We start from the raw sequence: 20453 nt of genomic DNA on the forward strand, positions 1-20453 counted from the left end.
ATAATCCAGAACATTGTATAAGCGAATGTTGGATAAGTGAGATTCTACTTTAATATGAAATAATTACTGGGATAGAATAATGCAGAACAATATAATCTCTAAAACCAGGACTGTAAATAAAGAACAACACTCTGAAAGCAGGGTAATTGGAAATTCCACAAAGGAAAAAATCAGGGCCAGCTAACACCTCCCAAGAAAGGATTCTTCCAGAAAGGAAGCTGAGAAGGGAGTGAAGCACTGTGTATTACCAAAGTCATTATTATTACTATCATTACTATTATAATTGTTGTTGTGTTGCGGTCAACCATGAAAATGAATACAATCTGGTTCCAAGTATTCAAAAACACTAAAATCAGAATATATAAAAATTAATGTGGTATAATAAAACAGAACTATACAATCTCTAAGATCAGAACACTAAATAAAGAACAACACTCTGAAAACAGGGGAATTCCACACAGGAAACAATCAGGGCCAGCTAACACCTCCCAACAAAGTATTCCCATCATCAAAGTCTGGCAAATCCTCTGTTTTCTCAGGGCCAGAAATATTGTATATTCACAACCTTTAGGAAATAATATCCCCTGATTGAGCAGCATGTTAAAGCGCTGAGCTGCTGAACTTCTGGACTGAAAGGCCACAGGTCTGAATTGGGGGAGCGGAGAGAGCCCCCACTGTTAGCCCCAGCTTCTGCCAATCCAGAAGTTCGAAAACATGCAAATGGGAGTAGATGAATAGGTACTGCTCCAGCGGGAAGGTAACGGCACTCCATGCAGTCATGCCGGCCACATGACCTTGGAGGAGTTTACGGACAATGCCAGCTCTTCGACTTAGAAATGGAGATGAGCATCAACCCCCAGAGTCAGACACGACTGGACTTAATGTCAGGGGAAAACCTTTACCCTTTACATTAACTACCACCAATTCCTCAATACTTTATTTCCCATACCACCATACTTTGCCACAGCAACGCGTGGCCGGGCACAGCTAGTCTTGGTATATAAATATAAACCTAACTGGGTAGTATTGTAAATTTAAAACTGATACTGATGAAGCTTGCTAAGGTTAACAGTTGTCCTGAAATTCAGATTCTGAAACAATTAGCCCAACTTGGTTAATAAGTGATGTTGCCTGTTGGGAACATCACTTATCTACCAGGAAAGGGCAGGAGGAAGTCTTTTAGTGTCTGAAAGAGGTAAGATGTACCAGTCAGTGTATTAGAAAGCAGAGTTTGGAATGCGTCTGGTAGAAAAAAAACCTGTATCTAGTGACATGTGCTTAAACTAATCAGGACCGGGTTGTTGTATGTTTTCCGGGCTGTATGGCCATGTTCCAGAAAAATTCTCTCCTGACGTTTCCCCCACATCTATGGCAGGCATCCTCAGAAGTTGTGAGGTACACACAACAATCCTGTGATTCTGACCATGAAAGCCTTCGACAACACACTGATCAGGGCCATTTGCATATGCTTCTCCTGAGCTTTCTCTCATGTAAGCTCATATTTTTGTTTAGAAGGTTGTTGAAAAATAGTGATGAATTCTGGAGAAAACTGCTTTGGGTCTGAGCTTCCACCCTGGAATTTTGGTCCATCATGTGGGGATCCCTAGAAAAAGACTGCAACTCTGGAGGGCTTACCTTAGGTTCTGGTAACTCTATGCACAGTAGTGGCAGCAGTTAATGCAATCTCAGCAAAAGGGATTGTAATGCACTTTTTTTTTTACAAAGGAAATATAAAGAGCCAAGAAAGAACAAAGGAATGAATATTTAGGAATAGCTCAAACGAGTATTGGGGAAAGAAGTAATCTTAATTATTCATCCATTTACATGAATCAGGTGCTAAAAATCCTCCTTGAGGAGCAGTCTCCAGGAAACAACTGACGCTTGTTTAAACTCGTTTGGGCAACTGTCAGAGATCAGTTGTCCAGCCTGATCATTAGCAGGGATCATTGGCCCCATTGGGACCTTGGAGGATCACACTTCTACAGAACTCCCAGGGGGAAATGATTTTTTGGTCCTGAAATTTTCCATGGGTTATATATATGGAGCAATATGATCATTTCTGGCCTTTAATGGGCCATTTTAGCTTTGTGGGAGACTAACAGGAAATGGCTCAGACAAAATGATCTCAACTGAGCCTTTTTGAAACTCTTTCTGGCTTCTTTGTAGATTTCATACATTGCTTGTCTAAGGAGAGACCCTTTACTTTTTCTGTTCTGAAGACCTGTCAATGAAAGGTTTATGGAGTAGATCTATTATTAACTGTCATGATACTCTAATGGATATTTGTCCCAAATCATACTGCATGATGTTAATAATAGTTTATCTTTTGAGGTGCTGTTTTCTGGTTCCTGCACCTTAATAATTGTGATTTATTTCTATTCATAGTAGTTGATATGGATAGCTTAATGGCATAACTCAGATCTCAAATATGACTATTCCCAAGAATGATAATTTTTGTGCTAATATTTCAGGTATCTGCTCATCTCAAACTTCAAGAAAAAGATGAAGGCAGGAGGGAAATGGTATGTATACAATTTTACTCACATAATGAACGTGACATAATCTGATGTCTTAAAATAATTATGAAGTGGGAGAGAAAATTTCTGTGCTAGAAAATATTATAGAATTTTGATGTTGTCTTGGAGATATCCATATTTCAAAAGATTGGCAAATATTTGTTTTTATGTTATATATTGAATCAGCAGCTAATGGACCAAGGTCACTGAATGTCAAAATAAAGTGGGAAAAGAGAAAATTGCAGTGCCCATAGAAGTGAACAGATAGTGACAGGGACTCTTAATTGGATATCACATTTCTAGCTAGATTTTGATCTGGTTTTGATCTTGAGTAGGTGGCATGATAAATTGATCCTATGGATATGCAGTTAAAGAGACACTGAATGCTGCAGAAAGATGATTAAGGCATAACACAGTTATAGACGTTGTAGCGAGGAGCATAGCAGTGATAAAGTCATAGGTTCCTTGTGTTCTGTGGGATCAAGTTTAAAATGGAACCTTTAGCTTAGCTAGATAAATAAATAAATAAATAAATAATAGATGTGTTTTGATAAAACTGCAGAAATTCTTGCAGATAGGGAAAGGCTATAAGTCAGCGACAGAAGATTAATCTCATGCAGTAAACACTCATGATCCCAGAAAGCCAATTATGTTTCAGATATCTTATTTATATAGAATTAAATATGGGCACTTCCTATCTTATCATTGATATCTACAGGTGAAGGAGATTTTGACAGCTCTGGGACTAATGCCTTGTGCCAATACTAGAACTGGAAGTCTTTCAGGTGGCCAGAGAAAGCGTCTTGCTATTGCTTTGGAGCTGGTCAACAACCCGCCTGTTATGTTTTTTGATGAACCCACCAGGTAATTTGTGTTCCAAAGTAAAGATAGATTATTATGATGATACTGTATGCTGGGATATTTTTGGTAGCACTTACCAAAAAGAGTGAACTTTTCTTTGAAGTCTTTGATCTCAAAGTCTGAATCAGAGCTAACAAAGTATAGGAAAAGGACCGTCTTTCCCCACTCATCATTCTTGGTTGATGTATTTATGAGAGGCCTGGCTCAAAACATTTCGTGGCCTGAAGCGGTGGACAAAATGGTGGCCCTTCCCATTTCCATATACAGGAGCTGACTGGACGTCCAGTTGAATTCTTGATATCCCATGTATTTAATTCTAAGTGCCTGTTTGTTTGAGAAACACCAACTGATCAAATTACTCTTTTTCCAGTGGCCTGGACAGCGCTTCTTGCTTTCAAGTTGTGTCCCTGATGAAGGCTTTAGCACAGGGTGGCCGCTCCATCATCTGCACCATACACCAGCCCAGTGCCAAACTCTTTGAGCTCTTTGATCAGGTACTATTTTGGCAGATAAATATTGTTTGCACAAGTTGCCAGGATCTTTCCTGGGCCATGGTTTGAAGTTATATTAGCTTCTGAATAGAATCTTTTTAACATATGAAATCACATGTTTTCAAGTCTCTACTCATAGAGTATGTTTTGGTTCTCCTTCTCTTTTCTTATCAATGATTTCCTGAAAGCATTTTATGATATTTTCCTTTTCCATATTGGCAGCCATATCTGCTAGGAACATACCTTTGAGAGGGAATGAATAAAACAATAGAATACACATGTATTTTCAGAATGTTTAGCAAAAACAGGCTCTGAAACATTTTTGGTAAGGGTACATCTATGCTGTAGAATGAAAGCAGCTTGGCACCACTAACCGCCATGTCTGAATACTATGGGATCATGAGAGTTGTGGTTTTACAAGGTATTCAGCCTTCTCTGCAAGGAATGCTAGTGCCTTAGCAAACTACATATCCCTTGATTCTCTAGCATTGAGCCACATTCATTCTACAGCGCCAATGCATTGCAGCTCCACAAGCACAAGTGCTTCCAAGACATCACAACGGACCTTTCTGCCATTATGACCTAAAGCCATCTAGAAAAGAGGCTGCTCTTCAGAGGGAAACACTGGAAGAGGAGCTTAGCCAACCCCTGCCTGCCAAATTCTGTACCCCACATCATCACCCCTTTAGGAAGACACCTATTTGAAATACCTCTGGGGAGAAAGCAACCGATGTGGAATGGGTTAATATTCACATAACTACACTATTTCACCCTAAATAAAGTCGCTGCCTTTTAAAGTAACGATTCAAGGCTCAGTTAGTTACATTCCACTTATAATGTTTACTTAAATCTTGAGGGGAAAGGGATCTTTTAAAAATAAAACATTTTAAATGTCTCAATCAATATGGATGTCAACTATCCATATGAAACGATATTTCAATGTTTAAGTAGTTTTCAAGAAACCATTCCCATCAAATTTGAAATGTGTCAGGAGTGAACAGATGGGAGGAACAGAGCTATGAAGCTGTAAAGCACTCACTAGCATCACAGTGGGTTGAAACATAAATGGGGTTCCAGAAATGTGTGAAAGGAAAAGTGGAGTCAGTAGGAGATAGGGTTTTTAATGGCAGTGTTGTTTCACTATTCAGGTCATGGATATCATATTAGACTCTGCACAAGGAGGAGAATCCAGTCTCCAGTAGAAGCCAGTGGCATAAATAGTAGCATTCTTATGGGCCAGAAGAACAAGTTGGGCAGCTGGAAAAAAAACACCTGCAGCAATGTTTCACTATAATAATATTATGCTGCATTTAGACATATATGTGCATACTTCGGTAGTCAGCCAGCCAGCCAGAAATGCATAACAAATGGTATGTCTGGCTTTAGAATAGATTTAAATTAACTTTTGTCTTGATACCTGGACAGAACCCAGTTGGACTGTCCAAAGTAAGGCAATTGGTAAGGCAAAGTCTTCTAGTGTTTCTTAGATTATTAAGCTATTTCCTGATATCTCATATCCTGAGAAAGTGTTTTGCGTTTTCATATAACATCAGGCAGATTTACCTCTTTTGCAGGTTTCTCTGGTTACATATTTGAGCAAGCAGTTATGCTACAATTCCTTTCAGAAGCAGTTCTCTGGATAGGATTATACTCCAACAGTTCTGAAGCCAATATTCATTGCATTTTTTTTCTTCTTCATTTCAGCTCTATGTTTTGAGCCAAGGGCAGTGCATCTACCGTGGGAAGGTGTTAAATCTTGTCCCCTACTTGAGAGAGTTGGGTTTAAATTGTCCAACATACCACAATCCAGCAGATTTTGGTGAGTAAAAATGGAGAAGTTTCTGCTCTCAAAGGGACTTAGTTTTCCTCACAAATTCAACACGATCTGTGTGTGTGTGTGTCTATCTACACTGCCCTATAATGCAGTTTGAAACTCCATTGAACTGCATTATATAAGTCTATATATTGACCATATAATGCAGTTTCAAACTGCATTATACTGCAGTGTTGATGGGTCTTAATCTTTGTACTAAAAAGTCTTTATGTGTCAGTGACAAAATAAATATAATTCCTTTTTCTTGGTAGCCATTACCCTCTAGTGGAAGAAAACTGTACTGTGCCTTCGTGCTTTGTTAATAAACGTTTCTTGAAATGAGCATTTGAGCAACTGAAGCTCCACCTCCAGATCACATAAAAGATTTGCTCTTTTAAATTAGATAATATTTGCTGATTTTTTTCTTTTTTGATGCTATTAAAAACAAGAAAGTCCATTCTCATTTGAATCTTGCAACTTTGGTAGTTAGACAGGTTAAAAAATTTGGTGTTTCTCATTTCTGTGTGTGTGTGTTTCTATATAATAATGATTGAATTTGTATCCTGCCTTTCTATAAAGCAATCACAGATCTCAGTGCCCAATCTATTTGCATCTTTGTAAATGCATGTGCTAGCCTCTTCTCTGTCATCCCATTGCTTAGACTGCCGTGGATAGAATGTGTTCAAAATGATCCACTTTTGAAGGAATTTCACAATGCAATTTATGCAACATAATTTTATTCTACAATGTAGAATACAATTTCTCATCTGCCAGACCTCAAACATAATTACCCGAACTCTGTGGCATTGTGGTTAAGTATGCATTTCCTCAAATGTGTTAAGAGCTGAGATAATTACAGCTATCTTTTTGAATTTTAGCAGCATGGTTATGCATGTTTTTCTTCTGTGAAGACCAGCAAGGTGTAGTGGTCTGAGCATTGAGGCTATGATTCTGGAGTCATGGGTACAATTCTCTGTTTGACCATGATGCTCCATTGGGTGATCTTGGGAAAGTCACACTCTCTCAGCCTCAGACAAAAGGAAACACCCTCTGAACAAATCTTGCCAAGAAAAAGCTATGATCTGTTCACTTTAGGGTTGCTGTATGTCAGAAACAACAGGAAGACACAACAACAACAAACGTATAGCTGCCTGTGTGTAACATAATGGCCTAAATGGTAGACTGAGACATCTAAGCATTACTACTCCAAGTTCAAGTTGCCTCTCATCTATGCAACTCATAGGGTAATCCTTGAACTAATTACTCTCCCTCTGTCATCCTGACTCACCGCACAAGTTTTTTGTTAATGGAAATTTGGAAATTTCTGTATGCCATTTTGAAATCTTTGGAGGAAATGTGAGATATAAATGTAACTAAAACATAGTTAAAATTAAGGTTGAGAATAATGTTATCTGTCTATGTTTTCTCCACTTTCATATGGTGATGGGCTAAATAGTTTTCTTCCTTTTCTTTTAGTGATGGAAGTAGCATCTGGGGAGTATGGAGACCAAAACAGTCGGCTTGTAAGAGCGGTGCAAGAGCGAAAATGTGACGCAGACTATAAGCGAGATTCTGGAGCAGAAAGTGAACTTAACCCTTTCTTATGGCACAGACCATCTGAGGAGGTAGTTCAGACTGAATGAGATACTGGTTTTGAAAAGGTTACTTAAGCTAAGTTTGAGATATAGGCTATGTGGAAATATCATTAATCCGATTAGTTGTGGAAGCACTATGCCATGAATCGGTGTTTCAACCAGGACATGGATACAATCCTCAGAAATACAAGCCCAGAAATGCAAATTCTTAGATACTTTTACTGTAATTCTAAGAGCAATTAGAGGGGAGAGGGGTTGGGGTATAATTAAAGATGATGGTGATGATGATGATGATGACGATGATGATCATTAGACAATGTGGCATTTTAATTTCATATTTCTTTTTTTCATTTTCTGTCAGGATTCTTCATCTTCAGAGGGCTGTCATAGCTTCTCAGCCAGCTGCCTTACACAGTTTTGCATTCTATTTAAAAGAACATTTCTCACCATAATGAGAGATTCAGTAAGTTGTGTTTTAATACTTAAAAAAAAAAACCAAAGGCTTGATGTGTGATAGCTTCAAGAACACAAAACAATCTCATCCAAACTATGCACCTAAAACAGAGGGAAAATATCTGTTGAATCCTTTCAATTTCCTTTCAGCATATATAAGCAAAATGACATTTGGATGTTTTGGAAAATGTTGTTATTGGAAAAGCACGACCTTTCAGAGAAGAGCCAAAAACCCATTTGAGTACAATCTTCTCAAGTGGTATACAACCAAATGTAATATGCAAAGCAATTGACTTCAGTTATTAGACTGAACCTATTGTCTCTGATCTGTTAAGAAAACAGAGATTTGCTAGTGCAAAAAAACAAAACAAAAAAACAGTTTCAGAAATGTTTTCAGTGCCCAAAATACATCTACTCTCCCATAAAACAACTTGTTTCTGTATCATGCACTCAAGAGACAAAAATGGTAAAATAACATATTTGGTTTACTCACAACTTCATATGTTCAGCATAACACAGGTACATAGCTTATGAGTCCAGTTTCAGATATATTTGAGATAATAGTCCAAAAACTCATGGCGTCTCATAGAGTCTGTGCTCTGATGGAGTGGGAGATCTAAAATGGAATCTGAAGTCTAAAATGGAGTCTGATCTTTGAGTTGTCCCAGATCTGATCATGTGGTCTGCAGTCCCTCCCACAACCTCTAGAAACATAGAGTAAAGGGAGAGCTTCATACCAAAACATACATATACAATACAGTAAGCAAACAGAATCATATACAGACAAATTACTAATGGAAGCTTGAAGAAGATTGTCATTTGCAACAGTTGTTTGCCATCAAATTGATTTCAACCTATAAATAAGAAGTATCCAAAATATCTTGATGTTATCAGCCTTTCAGTCACAGAATCATGACTTCCATTTATAAATAGTGTATATTTATTTATCTACTATTATAATGTTTATATTGCAATATTGATATGCTGTATTTATACTACCACCAAATAAATACATGGTGTAACACAAATATTATCTTGCATTTCTGCCAGGTCCTTACACACCTACGGATCACATCTCACATTGGAATTGGACTTCTCATAGGATTGTTGTATCTGGGGATTGGAAATGAAGCTAAGAAGGTCCTCAGCAATTCTGGCTTCCTCTTCTTCTCCATGCTGTTTCTTATGTTTGCTGCTCTCATGCCAACAGTCCTTACATGTGAGTAATGATGGTGCTATTCTGCAATCAATGGGGAAGGTGTTTTAAGTGACACCAACATTTTTAGGACATAAGTAACTCACAGTGTTTGATGCTGTTAAAATATGTGAGAATTCTGCCAGTGACTGCAGTAGACTTCAAGTTTCACCAATAGAATATCGTCTAAATCCAGGAGCCAAAAATCATTATAACCCAAAAATTATAAATTTTCTATGATCTGTGATTCCATTTTTCTATTCTCATTGGCAATAGACTGACAGAGCATCTGTTTAGTTTTGGAGGATGTATCATCAGACCTTTGGAAACATATCTTTATGGCATACAACTTCTAGAATTCTGTTTTATGTGAGAGTGTAAGCATAATTTCTAGTACTACAACTTTAAGAATCCTGTAATATTTCTTTGTAAAAAGAGAGATTTTTCAAAGCTTGGCCTATAACAGAATGTTCTCATTCATATATTAATATACATATTAAGAAAAACACAGCTACAATAGTACATCAACATAGCATCATTTACAGTGGGTGACACTCTAGCTGGATGTTGCAAAGCAGGCAAGCATAGGATTGGTAGAGGGAAGAAGCAAACTTCCTCAAGATATTGTGAGGAAAACTCAAAAGATGCTTCAGTAAAAGCAGAAGGATCTACCAGTTCGCAGACTGGATGGCAGTCTACCATGCTTTAATGTCAAACAACTTTAGGAAAAGAGAAAAGCTGCTATATTTAATAAGTGACAGTACAGAAATGGGGGTACACATCTTGTCCAGTTGATAGACCTAAACCTGGGTCGTTTTCTGCGTGATAAGCAGGACCCAGGGTATACATTCTCTAAGTGTACCCTTCTGCCAGTCAACATTTCTCTTACTTCAATCTGTCATTTGCAAAGTAATATAATCAATAATAGCAAAAATTCTGTCTCTGTTTTAATATATTTTATTTTCTTGCTGTTCAACACAGTTCCACTCGAGATGGGTGTATTTCTTAGAGAGCATCTCAATTACTGGTACAGTCTGAAGGCATATTACTTGGCTAAAACCATGGCTGACGTCCCTTTTCAGGTAACCATCAGTCTGCATTTCACACTGTAAGTTGTAGAACATTGTACTAGATATGCAGTTTCTGGTGTAATATGTAAGACTCTGGTGGATTCAGTTCCTTCAGGATGTGGATAGTTTGATATTTCCCCAAATAAAAGCCTCATATATTCCCTAAATAAAAGTTTTAAACAGATAATTGCTGCATATCCCCAGTACATATTGAGAAACTGTAACAGCAAGAAATTAAAGACCTTTTTGATCATCTAATGGTCACCACCAAATACTCTGATTTGTTTCCAGGACACCAACGAGAAGGGATTAAATATGTCATAGAAACATAAAATTGGAAGGACATGTGCAACTGAAGCATTCCGTACAGATGCTCTCCAATCTCTATAAGGGTTTAAGGACCTCTATGAATGAGAATCCTTTACCCTCTATCTCATTCTTGAACTGCTCTTACACTAAATAAGTTCTTCCTAAAGTTTAGGTGGATTTTATATCTTTCAATTTGAATCCATTTTCATTCTAGTCTCTGGAGCAGCAGAAAACTTGTTTTACCTTCTGCTGACATCCTTTCACATGTCACTTCTCAGTCTTAAAATATCTAAGCTAAATGTGTTCAGCTCTGTAAGTTATTCCTTCTATGACTTGGTTTGCAGAACTTTTACTATCTTGATCACATTCCAATATTTCTTAGAATTTTCCATGGGAGGTTTGACCAAATCAGAATTCAAAAACCCTGGTTCATCAGGGATACAACCCCACTTCATTGGCATCCCCTAAATGCATTAGGTAGGGTGTGCCTGAATTTGAAAGAGTTAATTTTGGACAACTACCAGAATTTCCCAGGAAGTATGGTCACTAATTATAGACCCCTGAAGATAGCTTTTCCAGACCCAGATTTCTCCCAAATGTTTGGCTACTATTCATGGCACAGAATTAACTGAAGAATGGTTACTGTTCCTCAAGAACATGTTTCTAGACCAGCTGACTTGGTTCACCTGATAAGGTGAAGAAAAAGTACGTGTTCCTCTTCTTGTGTATCACTGGATACAAGAAGGAAAGACGGCATCCAACTAAGATTCCAAAGAACTGATATTCACAACCTTTTCATCATTAAAACTCAGAGAAACACTGTAACATTTCAGTTTTGATGTATATAACATCCTGTTAATCAAAACCTATTTTTTTCTTGTAGGTTATGTTCCCTGTAGCGTACTGCAGTATTGTATACTGGATGACAGCACAGCCTTCCGATGCATTACGCTTTGTTCTGTTTGCAGCACTGGGGACAATGACCTCACTTGTAGCTCAGTCGTTGGGACTTCTGATTGGGGCAGCATCCACCTCTCTCCAGGTTTTTGCTCTTGATTTTATGCATTTCTGTTCCCTTTGGGAATGGTGACTTAGGTTTACTTGCTATTGGATATGGCTCTTCTATGAAGCTGAGTGAAGTAGCCACCTCAGATATTAAAGCTAGCATAGGTCATCCTCCCACAATGCCTTGTCTCTGAGAGGTCTTCAGAGCTTGCCATTATTTAGAGATGCGGCTATCAATACAGTGGCTGCAACCTTCCTTTCCTCAAGTTAGAGTAGGAATACAGTTGCTGTTGTGGTAGTGGCTACTTCCTCTCCAGCATGGCACAGCAGCACAGAACTGGCTGGTCCTACATATTGCATGTGGTACTGTTTCTTTTTCTGCCTCAGCTTCAGAATTCCCTAGCCAACATGGTTTGGCTTGCACTGCCCCTACTTTACATCTTTACATGTTTTATCATTTTGGACACTATAAATAAACAACTGTAGTTGGCCATGAAAAATTCTTCAAAAATGATAGTTCTGACAAAAAATCAAATTTTACTCTTTTTCTTCTTTCCTTCCTTTTTTTAAAAAGGTGGCAACATTTGTAGGTCCTGTCACAGCCATCCCAGTTCTGCTCTTCTCAGGATTCTTTGTGAGCTTTGATACCATCCCAGCATACCTTCAATGGATGTCCTATATCTCTTATGTCAGGTAAATTTGAAGGATGCCAATGGTCTCTATGTATTGTTTTACATATTAACATGTTGCATATAAGTATTTATAGTTTGCCTTTATATGAACCACATATGCCTAATCTAGTTTGATCAAACAGGTTATCTATTGGGCTAGGATCAAAGATCTCTAGAATAAAAATGAGCTCAGCATATGGTAAATTCCTAGAGTGACATTATCATGGCATTATCAAATCTAGCTGACAGAGTTGTTGATATGCTATAGAGGCGGTCAATAGTAATGATTCCAGTTTGTAGATATTCATGCATTTTTCCAAATTTAGTCTTGTGTTGGTGCAGCCCACGGGGGCTGGAGGGGCACCAGTGGCACCTTCCTCCATGAAGCTGTCCCCTCTTGCCTAAAAAAAATATTATTTCCTTTTACTTAAAATACTTGTATTTTTTGGTATATTGCTCTTCAATCTACATTGATCATGTAAACTCTTCTTCCCCTTAGGTATGGATTTGAGGGTGTCATTCTTTCCATCTATGGTTTGGATCGAGAGGATCTTCATTGTGACAAGGATGATACTTGCCATTTCCAAAAATCAGAAGCCATCCTCAAAGAACTGGATGTTGAAAATGCGAAACTTTATTTGGATTTTATTGTGCTTGGAATTTTCTTTATCTCCTTACGCCTCATTGCCTACTTTGTTCTCAGATATAAAATTCGAGCAGAAAGGTAGAGGTACTGCAAATGCAATGACATGCAGATGTGACTGTTTTTATTTGTCTGATTGTGACAGACAAGTCTCCAGTGCCCAGGTGCAAATGATATTGTGATCTAGTTGCTAGAAAACCATGTCATGTTGGATTAGCAGGTGCATAGGTACAGTAACAATTTTGTTGGATTTGGTCATATTTGTGTTATACTTTCTAGCTTTATTTGAGAAGGAGAATTGAATGCGGTTTTACATCTAAATAATACTGGTATCAATCACAGAAACTTTCTCTTATGGAAACAGATTCTTGTAAGATTGCTGTTGTGCTAACAGCAAGGCAAAAAGCGACTAGACATCTTTTGTCTACGTTCTACTGATTTTGGAAATGTGATGGAATGTAGGATCATCTCTTCCTGTCTCATCTAGACATCATCTTTGAAAGTTTCCTGCATTTCTGCAAGCTTTTCCCCACAAGAAATACCATATGGAAACAGAAGCCTTCAGGTTCCTCAAGCTGTAAGATTGTCTCTTTCAAGTGAATGGATATATTTGGAGCATAGAAGTAATATGATATGTGTTGTTCCCCTTTACATGCTGAGTTATGGTGCTTTATACTCATGAGCTGGTCTCATGCCCCTCAAATTGTAATATTAGAATGAAAGTGGATGCTATAAAAGAATGTAGAGTTGCCATTTCAGAAATGACTTGAAGGCACACAATAAAAACTAAGTGTAAGTGATGTATCTACAAGATAGTCAAGAATTCTGCCTTTCAATCCAGATTTTGTGTGGTTTTGGAAATATACTTTGTCTATATTAACTACCTCCCATAAATACAGAAACTGGGAATCCCAGTGCTGATTGTTTGATATAACCAAAACAAAGTAAAATTGGATCTCAAAGTCAATTTGACTGTTTTAAACCATTTTGATAATACAGAAAATGGAAGGCAGTCTGTGAGCCGACCTTGTAGAAGGATTGTATCATTGTAGAAAATCTCAGTGATTAATATACAGTCCTCCCAGTTTTAGCTAAGTTGCTATATCCCATAAATACCAGATCCTATTATTTCTGTTTTGACCAGTTTTCTTAACAGACATTTGTCTAAACAACATTTACTACATTACCAGCACAATCCAGCAGAAAACAATCTGGCCCATTGAAATGAAGGTACATAAATCTGCCTTTCTCTGTGCCAGATTATAATGAATTGGTCTAAATCATTTAATATTTTTGTAACACTGTGAATATCTTGTCTGCCATTCAAGTGAAGGCACACTTTGTAAAACTGATTCTAAAGGGATGTAATGTGACTGTATCCTCATTTCAGCAAATCAAAAGATATTCCTGTAATAATTTTGTTTTACTGTTGCGGCTGTGCACAGTACTCTAGCTGAGATATTGATCTGTAAAGCTAATGTAAAAAAGAAGTATAGCATTCAGGGCCTGGAAGAAATCCAAAAGTTATGTTTATCTCAATTCAGTCCTTTCAAGATGGGGCAGTATGTTGGCTTCACTTCTGATTCAGATAGGGTTTCTTTCAGATCAAGAGCAACTCTGACCTAGCTGCCTATTCATTGGATCCAATATTTGAGTTTTAAAAAATGGAGCACAGTGTGGGGGATTCGCAGAAACCCTATTTTGTGTTCCATCTAACAAGATGCATCATTAACAGCCAATTGTTAGCCTCAAATTGCTAAAGTTGAATTGGAGGGATTGTTTAAAAAAGAAAGAAAGCTAAAGTACTAAAGATGAGTCACATTCTCCTAGGGATAAAAAAATATATCTTAATTCAACTTGAGTTGTTTTGTGAAACCCTTTATACCAATAGGGATAATTAAATGTTACTTGCTTTGTATGGGTCAAAGAAGTCATTTGTGCCCCACTAACTAGGGGTTCGTACAGGCATCCAGGAACCTTCAAGACCTTATTTATCCAAAATGTATGAAAATCGGATGTGATAGTATATTCCTAGTGGCAGTGTATTTTACGTGCATTTTAAATAACCAGTCTTTTTCTGATCTAATTGCGTTGGATTTTCTCAAATCTATTCTTGTAAATTAAAAAAAAGTTTTTTTTTAAAAAAAAAGTCCCAATAAATTATGTCAAAGGCAGAACTCTTCATAATAAAATTTATTCTTTGTAATTCAGTGAGTTGATCATCCAAATTATTGTAATAGGAATAGTGGGATGCTTTCCAGCACCTCAGACTTTAATAAATGGACCAGATTACTGAAGGAACTAGAAGAACAATGGCAAAAGTGTTCTTTTTGCATAGGCTGCAGCACATTCTTTATATATAAAAAATTGCATGGACTTTGGGGATAGATTAATTCTGGAATAAATACAGATTAGCTAAATTTGGTCAGGAATATTAAAATGGAAGACTCTTCGTATCCAATCCCAACTCCAAATCTAGGTCTGGTGAAAAACAGAATAGATATATAGTTGTATGTTGACAAAAGACCAAGCGAAATATAGGAACTCCTTGTGGGATTTTGAACAGAAAACCATAAAACAGACCTAGGAATAGAAAGGAGATTAGAAAATATTCAAAAAATGACTTCTCTTGTGAAGGCTTCACAAGGAAAATCCTGGGCTAATCAGAATCTACATTGTTTAGGACATATTATGTAAAAAATCACACATGCTTTTTTGTGCAATGTGTCCTGCAGAGAAATGTTGGGGTTTTTTGGGAGGAGGGCGGTATATAGGGTAATTCCCAAACTGCAAAATGTCCTCAAAAACAGCACAATTTTCAAAGACTTACTTATATCAGGAAGAATATTAGTACAGGAGTTTCCTTCAATAATGAAATAAATAATTACATCCCTAAATTGAAACCCAAATCATCTATTTCCTATTCATGCCATTCTTGCAATTGATGGGTTTGGAGCGGAAAGGGCAGGGCAGGGCAGTTCCATTTGTTTACCTTCTCCAGATTTTTAAACAGATATGATGTCTTGGAATAAATATCTCAAGATTGATCAAAGATCCTATCTTTCATATACAGTATTGCCATAAAGAGGCAAAGGGCTAAACCTACGTAGAACAATTCAATGTGATATAAGAGATTATGTTTGTTTGTTTTTTTGTTCATGTCCATTAATTTTGAGAATAATTGACATACATGGAACTTCCCTGGTAGCAACTAATTAAAGGAAGATCACAACACATTATTCAACAGCTACAGCTGCTAAATATCCTTCATTTCTATCATTAGGATTATGTGGAATCCCAAGAATGAATGTAGAAGCTGGTCTTTTAATATGTGATATATGTTGCTTATGTTCAGAAAATCTGTGGTCCCACAAGGAGAGAAAATGCCATGTCTAACCTTTCACTTGGAATTTGATGGTGTTAAGAGAGGCAAAATAAAATCAGCTAACTTTCCCCATCCTCTTGACCTGTTTTAGGAATGTATCAGCTCAACTTAGATTTATTATACAGTCACTTGTGCCTATATTTGCCTGTTTGTCAATCAGCTTGGTACCATTTCTTATTTCAGTGGCATAGCCTCAGGTATTGTAATCTTTAATGTGTTTCAAATCCTTAGTTCTGCATCCATACACATTGCAGCAATGCTTTCAGACTTGAGACCCTTTGAGGCTATTGACAGAGCCTTGTCCCAAGACTCTGTTGTAGAATTTTGCTGACAATCTTGACAAAAATACATATTAATACTTCACTGTCCATGTCATTAACGTAAGTACAAGAGACTATTACGTTTTAATAGTATTACCTTTCATAAGTCTGTTAATGAAAAAGTCATTTATTGGCTGCCTTTTGAGTCTGTGAGTAAGTAGAGAAAATGGCAAATTTAAGGAGGCGAGGAAGAATAAGAAAGGGACTGTTTTTCTCCAGTGGCTTTAATATTACCTAGGAAAGGCAATCTTCCATGTTTCTTGTGACATGCGTTGTTGTTGGAGGGAAACCAGCAAGGGTGAATGTGTAAAGTGGATGTGAAACTGTTTTAAAATGATACAGCATATCATAGAAATAGCATAATATTTGTTGCTTCTACTGGATGTTGCATGTGTGTAGACTGTGTATATCAGGTATGGGCAAACTTCGTCCCTCCAGGTGTTTTGGACTTCAGCTACCAGCTGTTAGGAATTGTGGGAGTTGAAATTCAAAACACCTGGTGGGCTGAAGTTTGCCCATGCCTGGTGTATATTCATTGCTGTTATCTCCTTTAAAGCATATATGCATCACACTAACAGTGGTTTCTTCCAATCATTCCTTCTGAGTGGTGTTTTCAAAGAGAAAAAAATGTTATTTTAATTATGTAAATGAAATGGGATCTTTTCAAGATTTCACTGGAATGGAGTATGTATGGGGCACAACAATATTAAGAGCGTCAGAGTATTTTTTTTTTTTTTTAATTATCAAATGTAGTGCAGAGGGAAAATGCGTGCTTTTCTTATATATTCTCTGCTGGAAATGTTTTGTCAACTGTGTAACTTTATTAAGTAAAACTGGAATGTGTACATTGCTTCTTCTTTGAGAACAACCAGGGAGCTATTAGACATCAGGGTCAAATGGCACCTTTTATTTTTCCCTCCAGAAACAAAGTGAAAAGATCTATATATCTATTGAAGTGTGTATGACCCTAGCCCACCATAATTATTTTTCCGGCCTGCAGCTGTTATTCTAGCAACCATTAACAAGTGTCTAGAAAGAGAAGTCAGTCATTAGTGTCCAGCTCACTGATACAACATTTTAAAAAGTTTTCTCCCAAAATATGGATAATAATAAATTAGAGCCTCTTAAAGTCATTTAATTCACCCATGCCAAAAACTGGGAGCTATCTGCCTGCCCAAAGCAATGGTCCTTATATAATTATAAGACTGCCATTAGGATCATTCTGAGCTTTCATGGCCGGAATCACTGGGTTGCTGTGAGTTTTCCGGGCTTATGGCTATGTTCCAGAAGGATTATCTCCTGACGTTTTGCCCACATCTATGGCAGGCATCCTCAGAGGTTGTGAGGTCTGTTGGAAATAAGGTTTAGCATGTTTGGACTCCAGGCTTTAGATTTAAACTGGCAACCATGATACTGTGTGTGCTTTATGGAGCTTTTTCATCATTTATTATACATATCACCTTGATACCGTATGGCTGGTGGCTTTGAAAATTATCTAATTCATATTGGAATACATTTATTGGAATAAATCTGTTTGCATATGTGCTTCTACCCAATCAGAATAGTAAACATTGAAAAATCATGTAGAAACTTCTATATGAAACTATGGTTTGCAATGCACTGAAGAGCTTTCTTTTAAGATATTTTTATGTGTGACAAATTCACAGTTATTTTGGGCTCCCATTCACGCAATTTTCCGTTGGTGGTAGAAGTACCTGCCTATGGTGATAATTGCTAAGGAAGGTGACCTCCCCGTTTTATAACACTGGTGTGTGACAACTTTTTTAAATATATAATTCTGGCATGTTAGAAACATGTCTAATATTCATACAAAACAGACTATCAAATGAAGCAGTTTTAGAATCATAGAGTTGGAAGAGACCTCACAGACCATCCAGTCCAACCCCCTGCCAAGAAGCAGGAAAATTACAGATGGCCATCCAGCCTCTACTTAAAAGCCTCCAAAGAAGGAGCCTCCACCACACAATGGGGCAGAGAGTTCCACTGCTGAACAGCTCTCACAGTTGGGAAGTTGTTCCTAATGTTCAGGTGGAATCTCCTTTCCTGTAGTTTGAAGCCATTGTTTTGACCCATTACTTTGCTATTCCTTTGTAATCAGAAGGAGTTTAATTTTTAAATCCAAATTTTACCTTGTACAGTTTTCCAAACATATCCACATGAATTTTGTTCATAGCGAAAAGGATGATGTCAGGACATAATCTTGTAGGAAATAACAGGCAGCATCCTGCCTTGGGGAGACAGATATGTGGTACAGATTTCCAATAAATCTGGTGCAACTTTCCCCAAGCCACTTTTTCAGCATGAAAGCCCTCCCAAAACAGATATTTCCATGTCATCAGAGAGGGATGGTAGAAGGAGGAATATGTCCATCAATTTTCCTTTTGCTGGTCACATTGTGACACGCATCATTGTGAACTTTTTGGAAGTCCTTGGGTGGTCCATGAGAATGAAGTTATTGCTGTGTGTTCAGCTAGAGACTGATTAGGTAGTTTTAGTTGTTACATACTTGGAGCATAATTTCCCTGCAATAAATGACAAAATAGACAGTAACTCAGTGATAGGATGCCAGCAGAGATTGCCATATGGAGATGATCCCATGGCACTTGAAATTGATAAATGAGAGAGATTTCTTGCAGTTGAGATGGAAACAATTTGACATGTAAGATTAGTAATGAGTAAGCAGGCAGTTCCTATCAATTTATCCCCCTAATAGCACCACAAGGTAGCAAAATTAAGAATGTGTGATTTAGATGCCCAGGAGATATATGTTTTTCATACACTGAATCCTAATCTTTGCAAAATGCATTTGTTGAAAACATTGTCATCATGATATGTGACTCTAGATGCTATCTTGTGCCCATTTACTGGTAAATAAGGTCAATTTTCTCAGGGGAATTACTTCTGAGTAAACATACCTCTTGCAATGGAGTCTGCTGAAAGCATATTTTCTCTTTTTAAAAATCCCTTCTCTATAATACCCTTCTAGTAGCTGACAGTCATTTCAAATCCCTTTCTTCCTCAGGTTTTTCTGTAATTTTAATAATTTTAATAATAATATCTCCCCTTGCCCCAATGATTTTATTCTTGTAGCATTGAAGAGACATTTGAAATAATTATTTCAGCAAACTTCTTTTCTCTTGTACTTTCTTTCCTTAGGAAACAATCTTCGGTATGTGAATTGTTGTGTGGCAGTATTGCTGACAGGGTTTTATTACAAAAAGACTGGTTTGAAATCATTTGTGCAATACTGGCTCTCAGTTTTGGTGAGCTGGTGTCCTTAAATCTTATTTAGTTAGAGACAATGTTTGTGTGTATGTGGTTTTTAAAAAACCTTTTAAACAAAAAGCAAGAGTCAATGCAAGCAATCTGTCAAAAACTCAGCGTGCTATATACTGTATATATCAGCTAGCTCCTCTCTCTTGGATGTGTAATGCGCACAGCATTACTTTGGAGTCTGTTGGTTTGCTTTTGTAGAGACTACTGCTACTTGCACGCTGTGGTACATTTGCACTGTTGTAGATACATGTAAACATTATCATTTTTTTCAGCTGGTTTGATGTATTTTATTTGTAGTTCAAATGTTACAACTGATTGAACTACACCTACCTGATTCATGTACTTAATGAAAGGTTTGTTAGAATGTTGGACATTCTAACCCAGCATTTTAAATGAACTAACACTGATGGCTTTGTATATTTCTGTATAGTTTGATTCCTATAGGATATTTGTATGTGTATTATTTTCCAGATTAGTGCTTTGTTTTCTGAAAATGGAGAACATTTATGACAATGTAAGAATGAAATAATAAAATAAAGGATTGCTATTTTCAGATTATCCTCTTGGTCACTTGTGAATCTGTGGAAAAATATTATTTGGAAAAATTGAATGTACTTTTAATACATGAGGGAGTGCACTATAATGGGTTATTTATTTATTTCATGTCAAAAGCATTGCATAACAAATACATTTAAAAATGATGAAAAAAAATAGAGGAAATCACAAACAACTAAATAGTTTTAGACCAGAAACGGGCAACAGCAACCGCATTGTCCGTAGCTTTAAACAACTCCTCCTCCGTGCATGAGGCAGGACATTGTGGGCAAGC

At 37.1% G+C, this 20453-nt stretch overlaps 1 protein-coding gene across 2 annotated transcripts in view; it reads left to right on the top strand.

Annotated features, from left to right (window-relative positions):
* abcg1 (ATP binding cassette subfamily G member 1) overlaps positions 1 to 20182 on the top strand; it is a 59601-nt gene extending 39419 nt beyond the window's left edge. For both annotated transcript variants that reach the window (XM_003218988.4, XM_008107476.3), the window contains exons 5-15: positions 2472 to 2522; positions 3235 to 3380; positions 3748 to 3871; positions 5573 to 5687; positions 7158 to 7306; positions 7638 to 7739; positions 8780 to 8948; positions 9906 to 10006; positions 11187 to 11345; positions 11883 to 12001; positions 12479 to 20182. In XM_003218988.4, coding sequence (XP_003219036.1) covers positions 2472 to 2522; positions 3235 to 3380; positions 3748 to 3871; positions 5573 to 5687; positions 7158 to 7306; positions 7638 to 7739; positions 8780 to 8948; positions 9906 to 10006; positions 11187 to 11345; positions 11883 to 12001; positions 12479 to 12707 — 1464 coding nt within the window. In that variant the 3' untranslated portion in view covers positions 12708 to 20182. The remainder of the gene's footprint in view (positions 1 to 2471; positions 2523 to 3234; positions 3381 to 3747; positions 3872 to 5572; positions 5688 to 7157; positions 7307 to 7637; positions 7740 to 8779; positions 8949 to 9905; positions 10007 to 11186; positions 11346 to 11882; positions 12002 to 12478) is intronic.
* The last annotated feature ends 271 nt before the right edge of the window (positions 20183 to 20453 follow it).

The sequence above is a fragment of the Anolis carolinensis genome, chromosome 3, assembly GCF_035594765.1.
Source record: "Anolis carolinensis isolate JA03-04 chromosome 3, rAnoCar3.1.pri, whole genome shotgun sequence".
In the NCBI taxonomy this organism is placed as follows: domain Eukaryota; kingdom Metazoa; phylum Chordata; class Lepidosauria; order Squamata; family Dactyloidae; genus Anolis; species Anolis carolinensis.